Raw genomic sequence first — 20,479 nt, 5'->3', positions numbered from 1 at the left:
GCATAGTATAAATAATCCCTAAATTTCTCTGTGACTGCCCACTTTAACGCCAGAAATTCTAATTTACCAGAGTGTAGATGATAATTTCGTTCTGTTGCAGTGAGTGTTCTTGACCCGTAGGCTATCACACAAAGTTTTCCCTCTTGCTGTTGGTACAGTACGGCCCCGAGCCCCTGATTGGAGGCATCCGTGTGCAATATGAACGGCTGTGAGAAGTCTGGAAACCCAAGCACTGGGGGCTCAACAAGACAATCTATTAGCCTCTCCAGTATGATCTGATGTTCTTCAGTCCACACAATTGGGGTATGTGAAGGCACGCCCTTGTCTCTCCTCTTCAGATGTCCATCATTTAGATATGTCCTGGTCTGTTTTTCTTTATGACTGTCTGCTGTCCCCTTCAACAGATTGTAAAGTGGTCCTGCGATCCGAGAGAAATCTTTTATGTATTGCCTATAGTAACCCAATAGACCCATTACTGCTCTCAGTTGCCCCACCATACTTGGTCTCTTGTCCTTTAATGCTTTCACAGCTAGGGTATCAGCTGGATCTATTTTGCTACCTTCCACTGAGACAATCCTCCCTAGATAGCGAACCTTGCGCTTAAACACCTGGCATTTGCTTGGTTTCAGCTTTATCCCATACTTTCTTAGCTGCTGGAGTACACGCCTCACATGAGCCACATGATCTTCGAAGGACTGGCTGTAAACCAAAGTTTAGGGTAGGTAAGGTAAGGTAAGGAACACAGATATTGTCCCGTAAATCCTCCAGACATTCCTCCATGCAGGGGCGTTCATCAATCCAAATGGAATCCTGATCCATTCAAAGAGACCCCATGGAGTCACAAATGCAGTCAAGGGCCGGCTGGCTTCATCCATGAAACCCTGATGGTAGGCCTTGCCTTGGTCTAACACCGAAAACCAACTATTGCCTCCAAGGCTGTCAAGGATGTCCTGTACTCGTGGGATTGGTTGTTGATCAGGATGTGTTTTCCGATTCAGTTCTCTGTAGTCTATACAAAGGCGGAGACTACCATCTTTTTTTCTCACACACACGACTGGCGCGGAGTAGGGTGACTTAGATGCTTGTATCCACCCCTGGGCAATGAGGTTGTGGAGAGAGTCTTTTATCTCTTTGTAAAGTGGCTTTGGCGCTGAGAGGTAAGTGCGTGCTACTGGCTCTATATCCTTCAGAGATATGCTCAGTTTCAGGGTTGGAATGTTCCCAATATCATTGTCGGACTTTGAAAATGATGCACTCTCTTCTCGCAGCATTTTTTGCACCTCCACCTTTTCTGGCTGGCTGAGATGGTTTAAGTCAACAGGTGGATCCCACACACTATCATCAAGTTCCTCACTGCCTACCTCAATATCATTCACTGACGCTGTGGGAGGAGGAATGGGTTTCTCAAAGGCACTAGCTGGGTACACAGCTTGCACTTGGTTCAATGTGCCCACTACAGTCTTTCCAAACAGTGTGATATCATGATCAGTGGGGTTTTGGACATCAACTACCATGTAAGGAGGGGCTCCACCTCTCAGCGTCACCAGCGTCTCACAAAATTCAAGCCTTTCAGGCCATTGGGGGTTTACATCTGGCTCAAAGAGAAGTGTGACGTCTCTTTTTGGTGACTGTATGTTCACTTTACATTCAATCTGAACAGAGGTGTGTTTCGGGATATTCACTTTTTCTTTTGCAGTGCGTGCTACATATTCGCATGATGTTCCAACACTCACAAGGTCAATAAAAACAGGAACACTGGTGTTCTCTAAACTGGGAAAGGTAGCTCTGAGGATTTCATGTAACTGTTCTTTGCTTGTCTCATCTGAGTCTTCAACAGCTCTTTTGACTATCTGTTCAATGACATTATAGCCTATTATGGGTTGAGACAGGCTTCTGCCCTTCATAACTAGTATAGGGACAATAAGTTCCTCTGCAGCAGCACAATCTGGAGCTAGTCTAAAGGTAGTCTCTATCCAGCCCATATATGGCATGGTCTGTCCATTTGCAGCTGTTATTTTCAAGTCATCTGGTCCATCAACTAAGTCTGACACATCTCTCAATTTTTCATGGGGCAAATGTCTTTTTTTCCAGTTTTCACTCACTATGGATACTTGAGAACCAGTATCCCATAATGCCTGGGTCTTACTGCCTTGGATGTAACAATCAATGACACACCGTTTTCTCACTAAATCCACAAGCTGAGGCTTGCTGTTTCCTGCTGCAGTGTCTCTGCTATGTACTTCATGGCAGTTATCTGGCTTACATTGTTTTCTGTGCTCAGCCCAATGTGCCACTTGACAACTTTTTGTGCAGTAAGTACCCCTCTTACAAGATGAACACACTATAATCTTTCGGCCTACTGGAATAAAACCACAATGCAGACACCTCTGTTGGGACTTCGTATTGCTCCTGGTTACTCCCTGTCCCGTGGGGGTAACCCTCTCTCGTTTAAATGATTCTCTGGTTTTGACACACCGACTCTGCACCCAGCAAGGAAATGCTCCCCACTACCACATCTGTAACAGTGGGTACAGTACTCAACATTATTTTGATAACAGCTGAAACATCTTCGCTGCCGTGCACGGTGTGAAGGATAGTGGTAGTGTTGTCTGGCGAACCGTTGTTGGTACTGGGCCACATCACCCCTTACTCCTGATCCTGGGGGAGGCCAAAGATTTTGCCATTGTTGCTGTTGGGACTGAGTGGCAGGGACGTACTCTTGAACTACTGGCGGGGGTTGATGTTGAGGGAGTACTGGAGTGGATTGTCGGATTGACTCTTTTATCTGAGCAACTTCAGCAGCAAGAGTTTTTAGCACAGCCATGTCTGAGCGCACCTCTCTCAGTTCATTCAGTACAGTTGGCTCCATCTTATTTGAAGTGTCTTTATTTGAGTCTTTCTTTTTTTTTTCAGATGATTCATCACTCGTCTGACCTGAGTGTACAATAGCTGGCCGCTGTTGCGTCATTTGCCTCCGTTTGTTCTGTCTCTCTGCCTCATTTGCACAGGCGATGTTTAACTTTTCAAGGAGTAGTTCATCACAACAAGTCTGCTGTTGTAAGTATGGGGGGAGGTCGCTCCTGATACTGTCACTCTGCAAGCCTGTGAGAACGGTATGGAGGAACATGCTCTGCACAAGGATAGGGTCATATTTCAAGGCTGACTCAGCTTCCTGTGAAGCAAAAAGAATTTTCTGTCTCAAGTCAAGGGCCCTAATCACAAAATTCTGTGGGCTTTCCTTGCTACTCTGTACTTCTGAGGTTAGCTGTTTGTACAGTTCTGTTGCACCTTTTTCCTGATAGTGGAAGCGCAGAATACGCCTCAAAGTGGGTAAAGTCAAGTGTGGCTTTCCCTCAAGGTAACTGCGGAGTTGTAGACCTGGTGCTGTGGCCCTGATCACAGCATCAACTATCTCTGGTTCAGGAAACCCTTTACTGATGCCTTGTTCAATTTGGTGGGCTAGACTTGACAAACTAAGCTTCTCTTTTTGCCCTGGCTCACCAATCTGACCAGATATTTTGAATTCTCTGCTCCACTGAAATGGGAAACGTGTCTGCAGAGGCTGCTGCTGAGCTGGAACTTCAGCTTGTCTCGTGCTGGTACCACTAGTGTTAACTGACTCCTGAGCTGCAGTAGGGTTTTCTTGAAGAGATAACTTTAATGCTAACTTCATTGCTTCTAGTTCTTTCATCAACCTTTCTTGCTCTGAAGGCACAACAGACTGTTTCTGTGCTACCCCAGGCCCTGCTTCATCTAATACTCTACTCTGAATAGATTCACGTGAGTCACTGATTTTATCCCTTAACATTAACAGCTCGGCCATGCCCCCATCTTCTAAATCTTCCACCTCATCCCTGTTCAAATGTTTTACAATAACTGAAATGAGGAAGGAACGGCTCTTGCCAGTTAAATCTGTCTGTATCAAACACTCAATGTCAAGAAAATTACAGATTTCAATGAGAGTGTCTCTTGGTAACGTGTACAATGTTCCTATCACCTCAAGTTTGAAGTCCTCAAGTGTTGTTGAATCCATCCTGAAAGCTCCTGAACAATCCTCTATCGCTGCTGTTGTCACTTTAAACACCTACTGATCTCTGCTTGTTGTAGCCAGCCGTCTGCAAGCCCGAGGTGGAAAGCCACGCCGTTTCTCGCTGAATTTCCACGTGCTAGTGCTGTACCTCAAACTGCCTTTGGTCGCTGAGAGCTGATGCCGGTTGTCACTGCTGCTCCTAGTCTACTGCACACTGCTAGTGGACCGTTTTGGACTGCTGACACACCGCTGTACACTCTCAATGGACCGCTGCAAAACCAGGGACAGACCACTGTACACTGCTACCAGGCCGCCACGCGCTGCCGTTGACAAAAGGGGTTCGGGATGAATAGTGCGAGGGATGTCTGCCGTCTAGAAACTGTCCCTAATCACATTTCATCCCAGCGGTGCCTCCAAATGTTACACCCTGAAAAGGGAGAAAATCAGGAAAGATGACGCACACGGACTTCACCCTATGGCGTCTTTATCCAGAATGAAGCTACCGCGGTGATACTCCCTCTACTGGATACTCAGGTATAACTAATTAATTACAATGTGAACTCACCCAGCCGATTCAGCAAATTCCCTGCTTTATCACAGACTACACTGCTATTTTCTATATAAGGAATTGCATTTCTGTCTGGAACATTAACACTGTTTATAATACATATTTAACATATTTCAACTATTTTAAAAGAAGACAAACTCCACAAATAAACTCTGCATCCTGTACACTATTCTCTCAATTCCAAACTTACTCAAACTTTAACAATACTGTCCTAAGCTTCATCATCTGTTACTCTATAATTTCCATCTACTACACTACATATGCTGTACTTACATGTATATATTGGATTTATTACTGTACTGTTTGTAGTATCAGGTTCTTAGTTTATTTATCTCAGACTGTGCCAGTTTAGTCTTTCGTCTTTAATTAAGCCCCTTTGGTCAGACTATCTTTCTGACATTCTAGTGTTTAAGCTGTTGTAAAAATGCAATTTCCCCATTTTGGGACTAATAAAGGTTTTCTTATCTTATCTTATCTTATCTTATTTCTTTCACAATTTACTGTTCATTTGAAAGTTAGGTGTTTTTAAAATGTAATGATGTCATGTTTAAAAGATAAACACAATGTTTACTTCCATCTGATCCAAATTTACTTGTTTACTTGAACTGTGAGAATTAGCCAGTCATAAGAGCTAGAAGTTGACATTTAAGATTTGTGTCAGTGAACACACCATTGAATCTCTCCTCCCTCATGCAGTATATGGGTGGTGGTCGAGAGAGCTAAAGAGTGAATGAAGAGCGGGAGGAATGTTAGAAAGAACAGACCAATAAATCTAATATAAAACATTTCACTGCAATTTTGTCCTAAAGCTCCAACAAACATGAACACAGCTCTGTACAAACTTGCAGGGCGGGTTTTTGGTGAATGCTAATACTGGACAGGTGTCATCCTGCTGTCTGGCCTGTACAGTTGTCTGTGGTACTTGAGGTCAAAGACAGACTGGAACCAGGATGCACGTAATGGTTATAATGCAGAATAGTGACAGATCACAGGAAATACGAGCCATTCAGTGCTGCCAAACCAAGTTCACACATGCAAAAACGAATTAAGGGGCTTCAAATTACACCTTAACCTTAACGTCATACTAAAATGTAATTTTACATAGATATTAAAAATAAAATACAAATTTGCCATTTTTTTAATTAATCTTGGAATGGAACAGAGCTATGTTTGTCCAGTCTACAAACCAGATGCATCGGAAACCAAATTTTCCATTTCATTTACATTCCTTGTATTACTGGTTTTAGTAAACCCCCCCCCCCCCCCCCCCCCATACTCAAATGTACTGATGTTCAAAAAACTGTTGTATATTACTGTAGTGCACTGGAAAAAATTTTTTCTCCCTTTCTCAATGGCAACACCAGCAGAGGGTGTTTCAAGATCAGGTGAAGATAAGAATGTCAACGTGTTTGACTTTTCAATTGCGTTGTTTGTTGCATTACTGATTGATTTTTAGGTTTTTAGTTGGTGTCTCTCAAAACAACATAAAAGTACTATAAAACTATTACAAAATACTTAAATTTAGAGCATGTCCCAATTTGTACAGTGTACTACAGTGTCATTGAGGTCTAAGTGTTTCTTACCTTTATCATAGTTTAATTTACAGGTCAGGAAATTCTTGGCTGCAGACTATCTGTCATATTTCAGCATCATATTGTTGCCAGTCCGGATAATCTACATCTGTTTTAGATTCCTGTTTGTGTCTTCTTGTAAATCACATGGCAGTTTGGGCGTGGAGAAACAATCAAAGAAGAGAAAAAGAAAGTGCTGAAGTTCACGCCTTTCACTAGTATAATAACCTAATCATCTGTATCAAGGAGCACTTACTCTGAACTGCATGGGTTTAATTAAAGTATGTGCTTTTAGTAAAAGTATGTTTACTTTAACACGGACTTTATCGATGTGGCTCATCACCTATTTCCTGGTTTATTCTGTCTCTGGAGGTAAGCTGTGTGAGTGGATACACTGAAAACTGAATCTATCCAGATGATAGATGAATGAAGCTGAGAAACTTCCTTAACTTATAGGGAAACGTACAGGTTCTGTTTGATAAACTGCAGATTCTGGGTCAAGTTATTGTAGTGTTTTGTTTGTTTTTTACGTTTTTTTTTATCAGGTCTGTGTTAGGTTTTCCTCACACTTTGTCTCTTCTGCTTTAACAGAGCTCGAAGCTTCAGGGATCTGAATTCTGTGGTTTTTGATGAATAATTTTATGCTGCTCCTTTTACACTGGAGAGAGAAATGAATGTTTCTTGTAATGTTGTTGTAAAGTTGTTTTTCATGTTTATGTTAAATGTGCAGATTGTAGATCTGAGGTTGTCATGTGATGATGATTTCTATAAATATCCAGGTGCATTAGCACTGAAAACGTGTCCTGAAGCTCAGAGTCAGTAAGAGTAAGTAATTTGTCCATAATGTTTGGAAACTACAGATGAGCTCAGGATACAAATATTTTACAGCAGGTTTGAACTTGAATATGTTTTAATTTATTACATATGTGAAAATAAAGAGTCTATTTGTGATATAAAATATGTGACTTTTTAAAACATGGTCTCATTTTATTTCAGATAATTGAGTGTTTTGTGATAAACTGAGATCAATGTCAGTACATTTCTATTGTTAAATGGAACAGCTGGTTGAATATTAGTGAAAAAATATATTCTATAAAATTTTCTTTTTTTTCTTGTCTTTTAAATATATAAAAAAAAATATTTAAAATACTTGTATCACAGATTTACTGAATATTTTATGGTGGATTTTTTTCAGATCTGCAAGAGATAAAAACTAAACCTGGAGAAAATGTCACTCTTCAGTGTCACGGTTCCAGAGATGCTGAAATTGTAATGTTACGGTGGATCAAACCTGACCTCAAGTCACAAGGTTTTGTCTTCCTCTACAAAGATGGGAAAATAAATAATTACAGGCATCATGAATTTTTTCGTGATCGACTTGTGCTGGAAGATCCAGAGATGAAAGATGGAAACTTTTCTGTGATTCTGAAGAACGTCACCATCAATGATACTGGAAAATATGAGTGTTATGTTGGATATGGAGGTGAACCTGAGCTCATCAACAACATCACCCTGACAGTCATTGACCCAGGTGAGTTAGTGTGTGTGTGTGTGTGTGTGTGTGTGTGTGTGTGTGTGTGTGTGTGTGTGTGTGTGTGTGTGTGTGTGGATCAGAGTTGAAGCTGCTTCCTGGTTGTTGATGTGAGAGTGAAACATCACAGATCAGATGTTGGTGTTGATGAGACTTTGTAGAAAACAGCTGGTATGAGTGATGGGATCAAAGTGCAGTAGATAATGTCTGACAGGAGTTTGAAGAGGAAATGGATTCTGTTGTGTTCTTCACTCATCACCTACCTGACACCTGCTGACTCACTGCTGCTTCTCATCTGCAGGTGATGCAGCTGAACGCAAGGGTGGAGGAGACAAGGATGGAGAAGGCAAGGATGGAGTTGGCAAGGGTGGAGGAGATAAGGATGGAGGAGACAAGGATGGTGAAGACAAGGATGAAGGAGACAAGAGTGGAGGTGGCAAGGGTGGAGGAAACACTGAAACAAATGTTGGTCTGATAGTTGGTCTGTCAGTTATTGTTGTTGTTGTTGTTGTTGTTGTTGTTGGTGGTGGTGGTGTAGTGATCTATAGAAAATATTGTTCTGACAAGAATTACCAACGACCTCCTGCACAATCTGAACTTCACCAACTCTGAAATGACTGCACTGCTGAATTTTCTCCACCTACTGTCACATAACAATAAAAAAAGAGGATTTAGAGAAACTGAAAATATATAAATATGGAACAACTGACACTGTTGATTGAGTTTCTTTTGAGTGTTTTCAGTGTTTTTCTGAATAAAATACAAAAATCATCACTTTCAAATCTGTAATGTAAAACTTGATGTAACGTGATATACTCATATTCTACTGTATATTCTGTATTAATTTTTAGCATATTTATCAGTTCTGAACTAATGAAGCCTTCTGGATTGAAGGTGAAATGTCTACTAAAACTTGAAACAAGTGCAGTTGCTACTGCAATTTTGGGAAAAACTGGTTTAGCCACAAAAACATATGAAGACTCAAGCCAGGCAAAACAAACCTGGAGGATAAATTTGTGGTTTCTAAAAAAATCTCCCCAGACTGAGGATGCTACTTGGATGAGTAGTGAAATGAGTCAACCTAACAAGAAGGAAGTCCAGTTACCATCACTCAACATCAAGAGAACTTCACCTCAATGACTGAGAATGTTCAAAGACATACAAAAACTGATTTCAGTCAATTTAAATAACAATAATGTTCCATTCAGGATCTAAGCATTTCCCTCTGCCTCTAAACCACACATACACTAAATGTGTATATCGTCTAATTTACATTAGTTGTCATTCTGTTGGAAAATGGATGGAAATTGTTTGTTGAGTGTAACTTCTGTAATTTTCTTTTTAAATACAGTTTTACATGATCCTGACCATATGTCTCAGTCATTATTAATAATTCATACCCAGCAGAAACAGAACAGAGTAAACTGCTCTGGTGAAGATCACAGTTAATTACAATAATTCAGGCGAGACTGTAAATGTCTCAGCATCTGGTTTAGAAATAAATAAACCAAAAGTTTTAGGAATAAAAAGGAACCTGTTTCTAATGTTGGGTCTTTCTGTTGGTGGTTATTTAAAAAGTCACCTGTATATTTTCAGACAAAGTCATTTACATTTTTTGTATGACAATATTTGTCATATTGAAAATATTATGTTTTTTCTACAAGTGGAAACATTTGGTTTGATTAGACAGCAAAGACAAAGAGAAGACAAAGGTAAATGGAGACACAATAAAAAAAAAAATAGAAATGCAAGAAACAGAAGTCATAGGTTCAACATTCAAGATGAGACGCTGTATACATTGTACATAATTAGGCGAACACTGGTTTGACTCTGTTCTTTCTAATGTTTCAGATCAGAATAAAACCTGCTGCTTCTTTAAAACCTGCTCCTGGAACTCGACGAGGAAACTGTTTTGACTTTCAAATGAGCAGGTAAAAGATTTTATCAACGTTTTATCACTGATTCAGTACAACAGTCAGTGAAAATACTCACAGTATTTCTACTTTCATCTCTCTGTGTTTGTGACTTTTATTTTCCTGATTCTTCAGGACAAAGACTCAAGTGACACTGAACAAAGTACCCAAACGTGAGAGAAAGATCCTCCATGTTATAACAACTCAAACTGTTCAGGAGGAAAGTTTTCATTTATCAGTGATAAAAACACTAACTTACCTGTCTTATCACTGATTACACCTGATTCAAACTCAGTAACTGTAACTGAAATCTTTTGAGGTGAGGGGACCACAAGACATCGATTACTGGCAGAACACAGTGGGAGAGAGGGATTGTAGACCTGGATGAGGGAGCTCACGTAAGCTGGTGCTGTTGTAGGCAAGAGTCAGGGCTTTGAACCTAATGAGGGCAGCTACCGGAAGCCAGTGCAGAGGTCTGATCAAAAATGCTGAGATATAACCAGAACCTGCACCATGAGTTGTGCTGTATACCCCAAAAGGTAGGGTTTGATCTTTCTGATGTTGAAGAGGGTAAATCTGCATGATGTGGAGACAGAAGAGATGTGGTTGGTAAAACTCAGATGATCATCAATGATCACCCCACAATCACTGAAGACTCTATGTTGATGCAGTTGACATTTATGATCAGCTAATAATCAGTTTCATGATTATTCATCACACATCACAATAATCATGTTTTTATGACTCAACTGAAAATGTTAATTTTCAGGGATGAGATAAATAATGAGTGGATCATTAAAACAGTAACTCATCAGGTTTCAATGCAGATGTTTAGCAGAGGTTGCAGTTTGATCTACATGTTCTGATACAGGAGTTATTGGTCAGCATCTACCCAAACACATCACATATGAACAGTCACACTAGTGGAAGTTCTTAATAGTGGACCCACTTTGTGAGACTAATTTTACAGGATCGCCAACGTTGGCTTCAGTAAAGCTAGAGAATCCCAAAAAAGCAAGACTACTGTAATCACTTCATGCTTCAGATTTCTATTTAGTCCAAGCCTTAACATTAAGTTAACGACCATAACTAGGAAGTGTATGTTTGTAATTTTAATTGTTTGGCCACATCTTTCTGAGCAGCTGCAGCAGATAAAACCTGCTGCTTTTTAACAACACATGTGACTGAATGAGGAAACTGTTTTAAATTCCAAATGTGAGGTAAAGCATGTTCTCTGCTGCAGTGATCACAGGAGTTGTTTAATGCACTTTGTTTCCTGTTGCCTCAGGACATTCGCTCTGTGCCAAGACACTGAACACAGACACTAAACAGGTTTAATCAGTACCCACTCTGAATGACTCAGAAATCAAAAGTTCAACTGAACTGGGATTCAGGGGACTTCTTTAATGAAGCTAAAGCAAACTTTTAATGAGAAATAAATCATTTTCTTTTACCTAGTCTGCCAGCCTCCTTCTCTTCCACTCTTCACTTCCAAATTCAGTTAGCTGGTAAAAGAGTTAGTATCTAAGATGAAAACTAACTTTGGTCCTGTAAGCTGTGGAACTATTTCAAATTAATGGTGAAACACACCTGGCTACAAAGAAAAAGCAGAATTCGACCATTTAGCCTGTGTGACTATGACCATGATTATTTCAGAAACATCATTTGTGGAACTGTAATGAAAACGAAAACACAACACAAATATTCAAATTTGATCTGTTCTGATTTTAATCTAAACACCAAAATAAAGTTCATGTCAGGATTTTAAACATGAAACTTGAGCAGCTGCAGCAAAATGAAACCAGGCGGTTCTTGAAAAAAAAAATTCAGTAAGTAAACAAGGAAACAGTTTTATAATTGCGAAAGAATAATGTTCTGCTTTGCCGAAAAGGAGCCAACAGGAATATTTACTCTAACTACTAACTACTAACATGTTGTTCTACAGTAGTATAATAAGCTTATAATGACTACGAGTCCTCAAAAATGAAACTTCAGACAGTCCTTCAAAACCTCCTTTCCTTTAGAGGAAAGGAGGTTCACCACTGTCTCAGTGAAGTTGTTTCTCCTGGGGCTTGTTTTTTTTCCTTTTTAAACTTGCTTAATCCCATTTTTGTGACTTACACGGTTGCTACTTGTAAGACATGGATGAGTACATTCTATTATGGAGTCATTTTAGGACGATCCAAAATGAAAATGTTTACATTAAAAACATAGTGCTAAGTTACTGTCATATAAAACTATGTAGTACAAAAAGATCTTCTTTAATCCCTGTTTACAGACCATCACACATGATGGCAACTAGGCTCCACTCTGCAAGATTTCTGGGCTTCTTTATATGGTCTCTGAAAGATACAAGGACTTGATTACAATTACAAGTTCCAGCTTAACTCACAGCAGTTTAACTAGTTTCCACTGAAAGCGATAAAATGGGCACAAGACAGGTCCGAAGCACCAAGAAGTAGTTTCGTTTTATGTTGATTTAATGATAATGATCAGCTCAGTAAGTTCACTCTCTGCTGTGGGTGTGTTCGTATTGTAATTAACAGCTGTCATTGTTCTGTCACTAACGTGTTTTAATGACAGTGGAAACGTGTTGAGTTCTAATGGAAATGTTTGTATTGCCTCAGAGGAGTTTTATGGTGAAATGAACTTTATCAAAGTACTTTTCTTATCATGCTGTTTTTCAATATGAAACATTTATCTAATAATCTTCATGAAATAATGTAAGCTTCAAATAAATCTATGGTGACTTACATTTACTATATATGATATGGTAATATGGGATTAAATGTTTACAAAACATATTTTTAAGCTGGTTTAGCCTTAGTCCCAAATCTATGTTTTAAGAAAAGTTTAAATATTTAACGTATAGGTCAGAAGATCAAGACATCAGTGTGTTTTATTTACAGTTAAACGTCTTCACTCTTTATCTGAAAAAAATTACATATTTTTTTTTTCTATTTTTTGTGTGTGTAATATATGTAGTATGTGATAATACTACATATGTAATATTATGTATTAGAGGTGCTGAGGTTGTATAAACAATAAGGTTGCAATAATGACAGATTACTAGTAGACTAGTTAGTGTACTAGTTCGTACAACTTCAAAAGTAGATATATAGCGTAAATTAACATGAAGCATCTCCAGATACTACACATAGTGAAGTTAAGTCTTTAGAGAACTGTATATAGAAAACCTACAAGTATGTTGAATTATAAACACAATCCAACAAATCCTCATTAAGCAACACTAGGTGGCAGTGGAGAGGAAAAACAAGGAAGCACAATTACAGGACAAAAAAACACAAACAATGGTGGCAGATATTTATGCAAAGACATGCATAAGGCTGGCCTAAAGTTGCATAAATACAAGTCACACATACTTGCTAAACTTAGACCAAATAAAATCACAAATTAACATCACAAAATGTTAAGTTCGGACGCAACTTCTCGTCCTCCATCACACTCTGCACAGGCCCCCACAGAATGCATTCTTCTTTTTTTTTTTTTAAATACTTTTTGATCTGCTTGGGGAAATTGTGGTTGGACAGACAGTAAATGTTGACTCTACTACAGGGTTTTGGTGTCTTGTCCAAGGACACCTCAGCAAGTAGCCAGGAGGAATGGGGTTCGTAGATGACTGCTCTACCACCTGAGCTACTCCCGCCCCTTCATCCCCATTCCCATCCACTCCTACAACACCATCATCAAATTTGCAGACTACACCACTTTGGTCTACCTAATAACTGGAGGAGACAAGTCAGTATTCAGGAATGAAGTGAGGGCATTCACCAGGTGGTGCATAGACAATAACCTGTCCCTCAAAACCAAAAAGACGAAAGAAATGATGATAGACTTCAGGAGGAACAGAATAGACACCCGCTTTGCATCAACTGGGATATGATGGAGCAGGTCTCCACCTCTGCTGGGGATGACCATTTCATAGGACCAGAGACTAAAAGAGTTAGTATCTAAGATGAAAACTAACTTTGGTCCTGTAAGCTGTGGAACTATTTCAAATTAATGGTGAAACACACCTGGCTACAAAGAAAAAGCAGAATTCGACCATTTAGCCTGTGTGACTATGACCATGATTATTTCAGAAACATCATTTGTGGAACTGTAATGAAAACGAAAACACAACACAAATATTCAAATTTGATCTGTTCTGATTTTAATCTAAACACCAAAATAAAGTTCATGTCAGGATTTTAAACATGAAACTTGAGCAGCTGCAGCAAAATGAAACCAGGCGGTTCTTGAAAAAAAAAATTCAGTAAGTAAACAAGGAAACAGTTTTATAATTGCGAAAGAATATGTTACAGTTCCTCCCTCTGCCCCTGTCTTTTGGTTTGGTTTTGTTTGTTCTGTCTCACTCTCCTGCCACACACCCATATATGGACTTCCTCTTCCCCCACTCTCCACACTCTGGACTGATTACAGACTCAATTCACCTGTGACTCCCTCCATTTTAAAAGCACCCCTCAGTCCTCAGTTCGTTGCTGGTTTGTCACTTCCACTCACACATTGCCTTCACCCTGAATTCATTCATTCTGCACACTACTCCTCCACATCTCTGGTCGGTCTGTTCGTTCGTTTGTTTGTCTGTGAGGCACCTGTCTGTTTTTGGTTTGTCTGTTTTGATTTGTTGGGTCTGCGTTTATGCAGGATTTTTTTGTTGTTACTTTGTCCTGTTGGTTTTGTATGTTTGTTTCCGTCTATCCTGCCTACTGCAGCGATTTTGGTTTGTTACTTTGTACATCTGCTTTGTTCGTTAGTTTGGTCCACATTAGTGTGTAGTTTTCGTTGTTACTTTGTATGTCAGGTCTAGGGTTTGGTTTGTCACTTTGTAGTTAGCACCGTGTGTTCGGGTCTCTTTCATTTGATACTTTGTTGGTTTGTGTTAGTTCCCTGTGTCCCCTGCACTTTGTTAATAAATATATCTTTTTTGTTCTTACTCGTTCGTCCTGTTAGTCTGTTCGTAACAGAATAATGTTCTGCTTTGCCGAAAAGGAGCCAACAGGAATATTTACTCTAAATACTAACTACTAACATGTTGTTCTACAGTAGTATAATAAGCTTATAATGACTACGAGTCCTCAAAAATGAAACTTCAGACAGTCCTTCAAAAATTTTTTTCAACACTTTTTAAGGATTCTGCTCAAAACAAACCTGTGTGAAAATGCTGGAGGCATTCTACTGCTCCACCACTGAGAGCATTTTGACTCACTGCATCACTGTCTGAGAAAATCTCAGACCTTTTCTAGATGATATTGCCCACTCAAGATGTCTGAGCAGAGCCAGTAACATCCTGGTTGTGAGATTAGATATTTTATGATTTACGTGTTCATTTGTTTTATCTTTCATTGGTCAGATTTGGAACATCAAATTTTATTGTACTTATGTACAACGGCAATTAAGCCAGTTAGCACATTAACCAATCTTAGTAAGATAGCTAACTGGCTAACATAGGGAGCACACAGAGAGGCACCACCTACCAATGTAGTCAAACCAAAGTGCATTCTTGCTGTGAGGCAACAATGTCAGCCACCCCAAGACCGTGCCGACCTGAGCAGAGCTGAAGTTTGACTAATTGATTTTTGTGGTTAATTTATTCATTGTCTTATTTTCCTAACCACTTGTCCTCTTAAGGGTTGTGAGGGAGCTGGACACACGTAGAGAACAACTCCACACAGAAAGGCACCCTGCAGACCTGTGGTGCTTCACGCTTTCACATCTGTTCAAATTTACACTAACATAACTCAACAACTAATGACTCTTACAGACATACAGACACTCAGTGCTAAAGTGGTTTTATGTACTGTTTCCACTGCATGGTGTCCATCCTGTTTATAGCCTTGCAGTTTTTGCATTTATGCTATTGGTCAACCACAACCAAACATACAATTTTTCCATCCAGCAACTTGTTAAACCCACAGAACCACACAACAAAACCAACAAATGAGCCAAGCGAGAATTTATTTATGTTGCAGAGAAACCAGGTCACTACTTAAACGACAAGAGCCGGGTCAAAAGATAAATGTCAATAAGGACGTGCATCACAAAACATTTGTGTCTTGATGGACAACAAAAACGCTGACAAAATGATTAATGAAAAGTTTTTAACATTATGTTAATCTATTGTAAAAGTAACTCCCACAAATCATAATAAAATACTTCACCTGGGAAATGGTGGTGGGAAAGCTGTCAGACAGTACCCATCAGCACTACTACAGGGTGTTGGTGTTTTGTCTAAGGACACATCGACAAGTAGCCAGGAGGCACCGGGAATCAAACCACTAACCCTGGGGTTCGTAGACAACTGCTCCACCATCCGAGCTACTGCTGCCCAAAAGTGACAGCATCTTGTATTCCCAGGCAGTCTCCCATCCAAGTGCCAACTAGGCCCGACTGTTTAGCTTAAGGGATGAGCTGCTAATATAAACATTTTTTATTATTATACATTTTGTAAATTTTCACTTTGCAAATTCAAAATGATTGTGTGGCCTGTGTAGATATGTGAAGGTTTCTTTAATGTTTTCCGCATGTTCTGTGTAGCAGAAAAGGTTCACTTGATGACACTTGAGAACATAATCACAGAGTGATCATGGTTCATCTGTAAAATACTGACAAAATCTAAATGTGCTCTCTCCTGCCAACTGCTGGAAAGGAAATTACACACTAACATACTCAAGTACAAAGAGGAAGGAAGTGGGACTAACTGCTGTGACTGAAATAAGTTTTCAGGTCACATCATCAAGTTTTACAATGGACCAAACATCTATTCAGCGACTGCTCTGTAAGTACAATCTAAAGTTTTTATTATTTCACTTCTGTCAGATGTCTTGAAGAACAGGATGAAACCTTTAGTACAGAAATTAGTTTTGAAATATAATATGTTTTTAAACAGGATTACGAAAATAGGAAACAAGAAAAATAGATAGATGTTAATTGTTGAAAAGTTTATCTTCGGAAAATATTGATCACTGTAAAGAAGCATTTGAAACTATGGCAACTTGTTAAAAATATGATTTATATAGTATGACAGTATTGGGTATTAGGCCCATGAGGAAGATTCTTTTTTTTCTTGTGTAGATTTAAGTCTAAATTAAAAAAAAAAAAAAAAAAGTCAAAATGTTAAGAATGAATTAAACTACCAGCTTTAATGCAAAGGCTCAGCAAAGTACCTTGTGTAGATGAACTAGTGACATAGTACTCGAGCACTGGTTTTATTAGCCTGGGCATTTTTGGGGGGCTGGTAAACGTAGTGTGATATTAGGAATTAGGACTTTTAGATAGATTATAGATTGTGCTGATATCTGCTAACTGCATCTGTTCAAAAGGACAAAAACCACACAAACTTGTGAGACGTGGTTGGACTTACACAGATGGCTATATGGCTGCACCTGCATGTATTACAGAGAGCAAACAGTCAACCACCTCCTTGGGCCCCACAAATGCATGAAGGGTTTCCTATTCGGTTTCTTACATATCTGCAGGCTGCAGGAAACAATAAAAAGTCACGAATAAGGCAAAATAAAAAAAAATACATTTCTTGATTCAGTCATGTCACAGATGATATAATCAACAGTTTAAACTCAGGCAACAAACCACAATTTCGGCCTCCACACCACCACTTTAAGTTTTTAAAGTGAAGCATCACATTGTAAGTCTAAGGACAAGTCTATGAAATGTAAATTGAAACTTTGGAGCAATGAATAAAGTTCATGTGGTTTGATAAGTCCACATCGATCAGTCTGCAGTCTGACTCTGCCATCGTCAAAACCATTGTGAAGATGAGAAAAGTTGATGAAACTCTGGACAGAAATACTGTAAATTTTGTGACACTGCAGAAGCATATCAAAATGATGCCTCAGCAAATTTGTGTTGTAATAACAGCTAAAGACAGTCCAACAAAATATCAGAGTGTGTGACTTTTTTTTGGACAGGCAGTTTTTTACTCACAGGGAATAAATGCACTTCACAACATTTTATGTGATTGATGAACAAGACTGAGCAGTTAGGCTGTGAAAACAATGAGCTTGAGGAGAGTGACAGTGAGAAAGAGTGTACCCCAGAATCAGGTTTGAAGGAGAGTTAGGAGATCGGGTTCAGTCAGTGAAGTAACATACCCCCAGAACAGAGCCAGCCCTCCTAATCAGTTTGTTTAGTCTGTTAGTGTCTGCCACCTTCATGTTGCTGCCCTAACAGACCACAGCATAGAAGATGACACTGGGACCATAGCCCAAGTTCAAATCCCCACTCAAATGGCAATTGTCACATAGGAAAATCTTACAGGTGTAAAACCAAATTAGATTAATAATAATTAACTGAAAGTTTGGAACTATGTGTGTGCTGTCAAGCACTTTAGAGATATTTATTTTATTGTTATATAAAAATTGAAGAGAATATTGAAAAATTGGCTGATGCTTCCACTGACTGTGACCAGTGCACATTTAGGTGCAAATGTTCAAGTGTCATCTGGACAAAGGATTAAATTCTTATTAGCAGGTGTCAGATCCCAGGCTGTAAAACAATATTTATATTTTTTTATTTTCTGTTTCTATTGAATAGATGTAATCAAGCAAAGAGAGGGAAGACTGAGGAAGAAAATTGTTATCCTCCAAAAATGTTACAGGTTAAGGTTCATTTGTCTGACAAATGAAAAATGCAATTTTATAAAACTCAATTAAAATAAGTTACCAAAATGTTTCAACTTTAGTAACGCTCCTTTGTATTATTTTGGTAAATTGGATAATTTGGCTAACTTAAGCCTATTAATAAAATTGGTTTAGGCTGGCTAAATGGATGTTAAGAATTTACATACAAATAATTATTAGATCAATTACCTATTATAATTAGAATGCTAACATCAGTGCTATTTCAGTTTGCAGAATAAGCAAATAACTATTTTTGAGGTGCATGAGGACACAAAAAAGTAAATACAGAGAGTCACAGAACTATTAATTATGCAGAATCAGTATCATACTATTGATACAGGTTGATGAAGACAGATAATTTTTTTATAGTTGTTTAAATTTATATTTGGTGCTTGGTGGTGGTGCTGTGACAATGTTCTCTGTAACATAATTATTCTATGAATATCATTATTAAATGTCATATTTCTATTTAGTTGTGACCTCACTACTGTGCTGCCCAGCTAAACAAGGTTAGTAAACCTCTACTCTAATTCTCTGAAGGAGTTACAGGGTCAGTTCACTGATTTTTGCTTATTATATTAGGTGTTACATATATGTATTTTTCACAAACTGACAGAAGTGACAGTGCTTGGGGCTGAGCCTGTGTTTTAAAATGGCCATATGATTTACATCCATGATTTAACTGAGTCAATTGACTAGTTTTAACACATAGACTCCTCCAAAATCAAAAACACATTTCATATACTGCATATTAATAAAAGCAACTAAGAACTAACTAACCAATAAACAATCGATGAGTGTAACAATAATTCTACTGAAACATCAATAGTGGTGTGATGACTGAACTGCTAACAACCTTTCTGTGTAGTTAATAAAACACTGTATTATGTCCCTTACACTCCCTTGGCTTTCCTGTGCTATTTTCAGGAAAGCACAGCCTTTTGTATTAGTCTTTGAGAGAAAAAATAAACTTACTCCACTCTGGCCAGAATGTGACATTAATAAGAGGTCAAAAACAAACAAAGGAAAGAAAAAAGAACACCTTACTATTAGTTGGTATTTTAAAGAAATGTTGCCATAAGCCCACTGACTTATTTCATAATGTAATATTCTGAGAAAATATATATACTGAATCTTTCTACAGTTCATCTGACTGTGAGTCCCAGCAGATCTCAGTTGTTTGTTGGAGAGTTCGTCTCTCTGAGCTGTGAGGAGGACGACAGCTCTGCTGGATGGACACTGAGGAGGAACACAACCAAACGACAGATGACTCAGTGTGGAGATGGTTGGGGAAGAACAGCTGGTTCTTCTTGTAACATCAGTTACATCGACCCACTGGAAAGCGGAGTTTACTGGTGTGAGTCCAGAGAGGGATCAACCAGTAGCATCATCAACATCACTGTCTCTGGTAAGATCAGACTGTGGAGTTAGTGTTGATGAGTCTGTGTGGAAATGGATGAAATGCTGTAGTTTGTCTCTGTGTTGAGGTGGATCAGTGATCCTGCAGAGTCCTGTCCTCCCTGTGATGGAGGGACATGATGTCACTCTGCACTGTCAAACAAAGAGCCCTCCCTCCAAGCTCCCAGCTGATTTCTATAAAGATGGCTCCCTCATCAGGACTGAGCCTACAGGTCACATGACCATCCACCATGTTACCAAGTCTGATGAAGGCCTCTACAAGTGTCACATCAGCAGTCATGGAGAGTCTCCACCCAGCTGGATCTCCGTCACAGGTCAGGAGGGTGGAGAAAACTCAAATTCTCTGTTTTGATATTAATAAAGTTATTATCCATAATGTGACAATATTTTAATATGTTAATTGGTTAATTTTAGGGAAAACAACTACATCACCTCCACCAACCCCCACTTCTACTTCTACTGCCTACGTACCTTCCTCCCCTCCTCCTCTCCTCGTCACAGTGTCTGTTATATCTTCTGTTGTCCTTGTTCTGCTTCTACTGATTTTACTGATTCTACTGATGAGACACTGTGTTTGGAAGAAATCTAAAGGTGAGATACTAACTCCTGTTTTTTACACCTGGCTTTTATTCTGTTTAACATTTGTTCATCCATGTTAACTTAAATTACTTTTTACTGTTTCCTTCAATTATACTGAAACTATGAGTTCATATTTCATTTAGTGGTTCATTTTGATTTGTTGCAGTTCAGGAAATAAAGGTTGATGAAGATGACATCATATACAGTG

At 38.9% G+C, this 20,479-nt stretch overlaps 1 protein-coding gene across 1 annotated transcript; it reads left to right on the top strand.

Moving 5' to 3' along the window:
* Window positions 1–7,567: 7,567 nt before the first annotated feature.
* LOC113168689 (Fc receptor-like protein 5) lies at window positions 7,568–19,987 on the top strand (the record flags this gene model as incomplete). The annotated part of the gene is made up of 4 exons (XM_033326742.1): window positions 7,568–7,700; window positions 8,002–8,181; window positions 19,418–19,681; window positions 19,761–19,987. Coding segments are annotated over exons 1-4 (804 nt in total), but the record flags the coding sequence as incomplete, so codon positions are not given.
* Between the last annotated feature and the right edge of the window lie 492 nt (window positions 19,988–20,479).

Source organism: Anabas testudineus, chromosome 18 (genome assembly GCF_900324465.2).
Source record: "Anabas testudineus chromosome 18, fAnaTes1.2, whole genome shotgun sequence".
Taxonomy (NCBI): domain Eukaryota; kingdom Metazoa; phylum Chordata; class Actinopteri; order Anabantiformes; family Anabantidae; genus Anabas; species Anabas testudineus.
This window is presented reverse-complemented; position numbering and strand designations above follow the sequence as displayed.